This window comes from Trichechus manatus, unplaced genomic scaffold, assembly GCF_000243295.1.
Source record: "Trichechus manatus latirostris isolate Lorelei unplaced genomic scaffold, TriManLat1.0 scaffold00087, whole genome shotgun sequence".
NCBI lineage: Eukaryota > Metazoa > Chordata > Mammalia > Sirenia > Trichechidae > Trichechus > Trichechus manatus.
The window spans coordinates 8,962,180-8,969,913 of NW_004444023.1; the positions used below are offsets into that span (position 1 = coordinate 8,962,180).

Consider the following 7,734-nt stretch of genomic DNA (forward strand, 5'->3'; position numbering starts at 1 on the left):
GTGAGGTGTGAGCATTGCTTAAAAGCTTTGCCACATTCATTACATTTGTAGGGTTTCTCTCCAGTATGGATTTTCTTATGTTGAGTAAGGTTTGAATTCTTGGTAAAGGCTTTGCCACATTCATCACATTTATAAGGTTTCTCTCCAGTATGAATTCTCTCATGGCCCTGGAGATTACAACGTTTGGTAAAAGCCTTACCACATTCAGCACATTTGTAAGGTTTTTCTCCAGTATGAATTCTTTGATGTTCCACAAGACTTGAACCATGGGTAAATGCCTTGTCACATACATTACATTTGTGTGGTTTCTCTCCAGGATGTACATTCTGATGTCTAGTGAGGTGTGAGCACTTTTTAAAAGCTTTGCCACATTCATTACATTTGTAAGGTTTCTCTCCAGTATGGATTTTTTTATGTTTAGTAAGGTTTGAACTCTCAGTAAAGGCTTTGCCACATTCATCACATTTGTAAGGTTTCTCTCCAGTATGAATTCTCTCATGGCCCTGGAGGTTACAACGTTTGGTAAAAGCCTTACCACATTCAGCACATTTGTAAGGTTTTTCTCCAGTATGAATTCTTTGATGTTCCACAAGACTTGAACTCTGAATAAATGTCTTGTCACATACATTACATTTGTGTGGTTTCTCTCCAGGGTGTATATTCTGATGTCTAGTGAGATGTGAACATTGCTTAAAAGCTTTGTGACATTCATTACATTTGTAGGGTTTCCCTCCAATATGGATTTTCTTATGTTTGGTAAGGTTTGAACTCTGGGTAAAGGCTTTGCCACATTCATTGCATTTGTAAGGTTTCTCTCCAGTATGAATTCTCTCATGGCCCCTGAGGTGACAATGTTTGATAAAAGCCTTACCACATTTAGCACATTTGTAAGGTTTTTCTCCAGTGTGAATTCTTTGATGTTCCACAAGACTTGAACTATGGGTAAATGCCTTGTCACATACATTACATTTGTGTGGTTTCTCTCCAGGGTGTATATTCTGATGTCTAGTGAGGTGTAAGAATAACTTAAAAGCTTTACCACATTCATTACATTTGTAAGGTTTCTCTCCACTATGGATTTTCTTATGTCGACTAAGGTTTGAACTGTCGGTAAAGGCTTTGCCACATTCATTGCATTTGTAAGGTTTCTCTCCAGTATGTATTCTCTCATGGCCCCGGAGGTTACAACGTTTGGTAAAAGCCTTACCACATTTAGCACATTTGTAAAGTTTTTCTCCAGTATGAATTCTTTGATGTTCCACAAGACTTGAACTCTGGATAAATGCTTTGTTACATATATTACATTTGTGTGGTTTCTCTCCAGGGTGTATATTCGGATGTCTAGTGAGATCTGAGTACTGTTTAAAGGTTTTGCCACACTCATTACACTTGTATGGTCTCTGTCCAGAATGAATTCTCTGATGATTACTGAAGTTTGAGGTTTTGCTAAAGGCTTTCCAACAGCCATTACATCTGTAAGGTTTTCCTCTAAGCTGTGTTCTCTGGGATTGTGTAGGTAATGAAGGATACATAAAAATGTTTCCATATTTATTACAAATGTTGGTTTTGACATTAGGAGGGATTCTTTGAAGTGATGAAACTGAGGAACCACTGTTGACAGACTTCTCAACTTGATTGCCTTGATACATTTTCTCTTCAGTTTGAAATCTCTGTAGTTCAGCCAAGTGTGACTGAAAGCTTAATCCAATTGTATTTACCAAACATTTTATATGCTTGTTTTCTCTGTAATCTATGTTATTTTTTACTTTTAATAAATTCCTTATAAATGGCTTCTCATGGTTGATGTACTGATATATGTTTTTTCCCACCCAAACACTCTGCTTTAGAGGAAAATTATCCCAGGATTTGCTGGGTCGTTGGTCTTCTCTACTAGTGAGATTTTTGTTCTGGGTTGTAGTCACTACTTTGTAATTTTTCTCATCATATCCCCACGGCCTTTCAAACTCATGCATATTTTCCCACACTTCCCTGGAGTCAAAATCATTGATGCCATGGCTTTCATGTCCTTTCAATATCACCATATGGAATAATGCTTCTTTATCAATAATCTCTATTGGTGGTAATTGCTTGATGACACATACAGCAGAGATATCTGAAAGATATAAAGAACCACAGGCACCCTATTAACTAGCGTTGGAAGATAAGTATTTTATATTGAAATATGTAATATTACACCAAAAGTAGTATTTATAATGAATGGAGTTATGAATCATCTCAACCATAGTCTTCAGACATTTAGGAACACAAAGACATTTATTGAGAATTCCTCAATAAACAAAGGGTGATAACATGTAATTCAACTTATTTTCAGGGAAGCCTCATTTCAAACACCCTATAACCAAGCCACTCACACTATATAAACTCACATACACTCTGAAAGCAAAATTTTTTTTCCACTGCCACCAAAAAGCACACAAGTGGCATAGATATACGGCTGTCTCGTCGTTTAAGTCAAATTATATTATACTAATGCACGTTGTTGTTAGACTCACAGCAACCCTATGTACTACAGAACGAAACACTGCCCAGTCCTGTGCATGCTCACAATCTTTGTTATGCTTGAGCCCATTGTTGCAGCCACTGTGTCAATCTATCTCATTAAGGGTCCTCCTCTTTTTCACTGACCCTCTACCAAGCATGATGTCTTTCTCCAGGGATTGATCCCTCCTGATAACATGTCCAAAGTATGTAAGACGTAGTCTTGCCATCCTTGCTTCTAAGGAGCATTCTGGCTGCACTTCTTCCAAGACATACTAATGCATACTGATACATAATTATTGTACACAAATGAGTGGTAAAGCACTAAACTTTATATTATAATGGTAAATAATCCTCAACACATTTACCTAATTAATAAGATAAATACATGGCAATTAGCAATTCAGAACTGTAAAATAAAAAATGCACTGGTAAAAATCAGGATGAATCTAATAAAATAGATTAACAAAATATTTTTCTGAATGTCGTTCTTGTTAGTTGCTGTCCAGTCAATTCCAACTCATGATGACCCCATGTGTTGCAGAACAGAACTGTGTTTCATAGGGTTTTCAAGTCTGTGACCTTTAAGAAGCAGATAACCAGGCCTGTCTTCCATGGTACCTCTGGGTGGTTCAACCTGCCAATCTTTCGGCTAGTAGTCGAGTGCTTAATTGTTTGCACCATCCATAAACTCCCTCTGAATAATTGTTATAAAATCATTATACCTATGCAAAATAAGCATTTTGCAACATTAACAATTGGTGTATAACAGTTATAATCTAGAGTAGATACTGAAAAACCATAAGCTGTAAATCATAATAAAAATTCATAACACAGTAACCTATTATAAATCCAGCAGGTAAAAAAATTATTTAAGAACAAAAAAAAAAACTTATATTCCAGAAGAAGCATAAATAGAAAAATTGGAAAATGTCTTGATATCACTAATGTTTGAAATATTAGGTCTAGGTAAATAAACAACATTGTAAGGATTAAGAATTGCAGAAGGCAGTTTGAAAATCACAATGATTTCCTGCCTACACTTATGTCACATCAGTAACTAGAACAGCTCCCTAACTGTGGGGGTAGGGACCCACTGCCATGGAGTTGACTCCTTTCCAACACATAGTGATCCTATAGGACAGAGTGGAACTGCCCCATAGGGTCTCCAAAGCTGTAATCTTTGTGAAAGTAGATCGCCACATCTTTCTCTCGCAGAGCAGCTGAGGGGTTCAAACTGTCGACCTTTCAGTTAGCTGCTGAGTACTTAATCACTGCACTACCTGGGCTCTTTCCCAACTGAGGAGTGCCCTTTAATCATCCAGTTCTTTGGCCACAAAACATAAGTAATACAGACTATGTGTTTGGAAATTTTGTTATCTAACATAAGAGACGCACCGATACGGAAGAAATTACAAAATGAAACATTCTGGATATAATGCAGGCAAAGGACAATCTGTTAATAAACATGACAGAAAGCTGACATCTCTTATTAAAGAAATGTAACTACTAAGTCCTAACTACATGCCACATCATATTTTAAGCCCTCTAACAGCATTCATTTGTTTAAATATCCCTGAGGAAAATTATTATAATTTTTCAGATTAAAACAATCAGCCCACAGGATTTATATACCCATCCCTAATTCACACTGAAAGGAGCCCTGGTGGTGCAAATGGTTAAGCACTGTCGTGAAATGAGTTCTTTTATGTGGCCTTTTGCCTTGGTTCTTTGGAAAAAAAACAGCATGAGAGATCTTTCCCCTGTGCTTTTCTATGCCAGAGCTTGATACTTTTATCCAGGTTGATTGACATTTCCTGGGTAAAATGTAAACAACCTGTGATTTGATACATTTTGTCTGGTCCTGGGCTGTAGCCTGCCCTGTGATTGGTATGCACTTTGCAGAGACTGGTCAATATACTATGCAAATGAAGTATCTGTGGCCTACCGAGAGGGAATTGGTCAGTTCATGGCCCTGGAGTGAGGGCCATGCCTTGAAATTGATGCAGAGTTTGTGTATATGTGTATATGTGCAGCCAACCCCACATAGGTTTTTCAGACAGCAAGAAGCAGAAGGAAGAAAAGACAAGCAGAGAGAGGTGCAAGGAACCTCCTAAAAGCCGTAACACAGGTCAAGGGCTGTAACACTCGTCAAGGGCTGTAACACTGAAGGTGATGATAGGCCCAGAAGGGGCCCAGTGGCAGATTCAGCAGTGACAGGCCCAGAAGAGGCCCTGTGGCAGTCATGGTGACAGACAGCAGGGCCAAGAGGAGCCTGTCCCAAGGGGGCGTAGAGAAGACCTGTCCTCCAGGGGCTGAGAGGAATCTGCATGGCCAAGAGGAGCTGAGAGAACTGTCCTGCACTGAAGAAGGGGAGAACTGTCCTGCACTGAAGAAGGGAGGCTTTGCCTACATGCTTTCTGATCCCGATCCCAAGTTATACTGTTACTTCCTTAATAAACGATTTAACTGTAAGTACGGTCTACGAGTTCTGTGTGATCATTGCAATGAATTATCAAACCCAGAAGTGAAGCAGAGAATGTTGTGGGAGGGACGGCTGATGTCAGAACTGGTTAAAAGGTTGGTCAGACACACCTCCACCTCATGGGAATCAGCTTTGTGCTGATGGTAATTCTCATCATTCCCCCTTGTGAATTTAGACAAGTTCTGATGCTACTACTACTTGCACCATTTTACAGTAGTCTGAAAGCTCCGCTAAACCTGTTCGACATCACGGCAACATGCAAGCCTCCACTGGCATACGAGTGATGGCTGTGCATGAGGTGCAGTAGCCAGGAACCTAACCGCAGGTCTCCTGCATGAAAGGCAAGATTTCTCCCATGAACTACCAATGCCCCCTAGCAAGTAGCATAATACTGACTCATTCTGTGGGAACAATATTATAAGCATTGGGTAAAAATGGAAGAGATTAAATAGAGAGGGAGTGTGATGTAATGGGAAGAATGCAACTTATGTCTAAGCCAGTATCTGCTCTGAAATACTTCAAACTGGACATCCCATTGGTTCCATTTATAGACAGATACTCGAGAGAATCCTACATTTATATTCCTGGAGACAAGTACACCAATGTTCTTAGTAGGACAAAATAGCAAAACTCTGGAGATGGCCATCAAGAAGAGGATGGATGTGCAGAACTCAAATTCTAGTAAGAAGACCAGACTTAATGGTCTGAGACTGGAGGAACCCCGGAAAGCATGCCCCCTGGATTCTCTATCAGCCCAGGACTAAAACAATTTCCAAGGCCAACTCTTCAGACAGGGATTGGACTGGACTGTGGGACATAAAGTGATAGTCGTGAGGAGTGTGCCTCTTAGGTCAAGTAGATACAAAACACTAAACGGGCAGCTTCTGTCCACAGGTGAGATAGGAAGGCAGAGAGGGTCAGGAGCTGGTTGAATGGACATGAGGAATCGGGTGGAAAGGAGTGTGCTGTCACAGTACAGTCAGAGTAATTAGGGTCACATAACTGTACAAATTTTTGTATGGGAAAAAAATTTAAAAAAAAGATGATGGATGAATTCACTCTGTACACCCACATGCAGATGTAATGAAACTCATCAACAGTACAGCAGTGGAGGGTGACCATGGGTGCAGAGTGAAGATCCACTGGTGGGGGGCAGAGAGTCTGTATGGAAAAAACAAAGAGGGGGTTTTTGCCAACGTCTAAGCTTTTTGGGGTTGTGATTACATTAGCTTAAGAAAAACTACATATGAACTAAATGATTAATTACATAATTTTCAAAAATAGAAATTTATCAGTTCTGGCATGTTAGACTTTTTGAGATCAAGTCTCCTTGTTTTTTGTTGTTATTTGTTTTTGTTTTTATAAAAATAATTCTTTCTTGACTCCTCTATTTGAAATCATATTTGGATTTCTTAACATAATCTTTGGCATATAAGAGACAAGGGGTGTTACGGATTGAATGGAATCCCCCAAAGATACGTGCTGTAAATCCTAACCCCTATACCTGTGTTTATAATCCCATTTGGGATGGATTTTCTTTGTTCTGTTCATGAGACAGTATCAGTGTAGGGTGTGTCTTGAGTCAATCTCTTTTGAGATATAAAAGGAGTAGATTAAGCAACGAAGCAAGGGAAGAGAGATGCCAAACCACATGAAGATCGCCCAGGAGCAGAAGCTCAAAAGAGACAAGGACCTTCCCCCACAGCCCACAGAGAGAAAGCCTTTCCCTAGAGCCAGTACCCTGATTTTAGACTTCTAGCCTCCTAAACAAGGAGGCTTGGTTGCACAGTGGTTAAGGCGCTTGGTTTCTAACTGAAATGTTTGCAGTTCAATTCCATCAGCCGCTCCAAGGGAAAAGTATGTGGCAGTCTGTTTCCATAAAGATTACAGCCTTGGAAACTCTATGAGGCAGTTCTACCATGTCCTATAGGGTCACTGTGAATCAGAAGCCACTCAACGACAGTGGTTTTGTTGTTATTGTTTAGCCTCCTAAACTGTGCAAAAATAAACTTGTTAAAGCCATCCACTCATGGTGTTTCTGTTATAGCAACACTAGATAACTAAGACAATATACCAGTATGTGCATGGTGAATCTAGATATGGAGTACAGTTATAATCAAATACAGGCCATCCCCATCTTATGACATGTTAGAATTATGACAAACCGCACTTACGAATGTCTGGTTTATTTATTTATACATTTTATCGTTAATAATATGTACCGTATACAACACTGCAGTGCATAATTTGCTGATGTTATTCTCAGATGTTCACTTGCAGGTGTTCAAAGATCAGATTTACAAAGATACTGATAATAAAAGGCAATAATAATGAAAACTAAAAAGATGTGTTTGACTTATGTCAGAACCAACTTACAACGGAGTCGTTGGAATAGAACCCCGTCGTAAGCTGGGGAATACCTGTAAAGCATTTGTACTGAAAAATAAACAGTCAGTGAAATTCAAATAAAACCCAACAAGTTATTTTTAGAAAATTTACACTACAGAAAAAGTAATATATCTCATGTGACAAATTATGGTAAATCAATGTAATGGTATTTGTGACTAGGACAGTTAACTGAATAAAAACAGTATATTTCATGGAGTACTATGCAACGAGAAAGAACAACAATGAATCTGTGAACCATCTCATAACATGGATGAAACTGGAGGACACTATGCTGAGTGAAATAAGTCAATCACAAAAGGACAAATATTGTATGAGACCTCTATTGTAAAAACCCATGAAAA

General features: G+C 39.0%; 1 protein-coding gene across 1 annotated transcript in view; it reads right to left on the reverse strand.

Moving 5' to 3' along the window:
- Window positions 1-248: 248 nt before the first annotated feature.
- The window catches only part of LOC105756555 (zinc finger protein 677), a 19,288-nt gene continuing 11,802 nt past the window's right edge, over window positions 249-7,734 (reverse strand). The window contains 2 exon segments of the mRNA XM_023736410.1: window positions 249-411; window positions 414-2,113. Coding sequence (XP_023592178.1) covers window positions 376-411; window positions 414-2,113 — 1,736 coding nt within the window. The 3' untranslated portion in view covers window positions 249-375.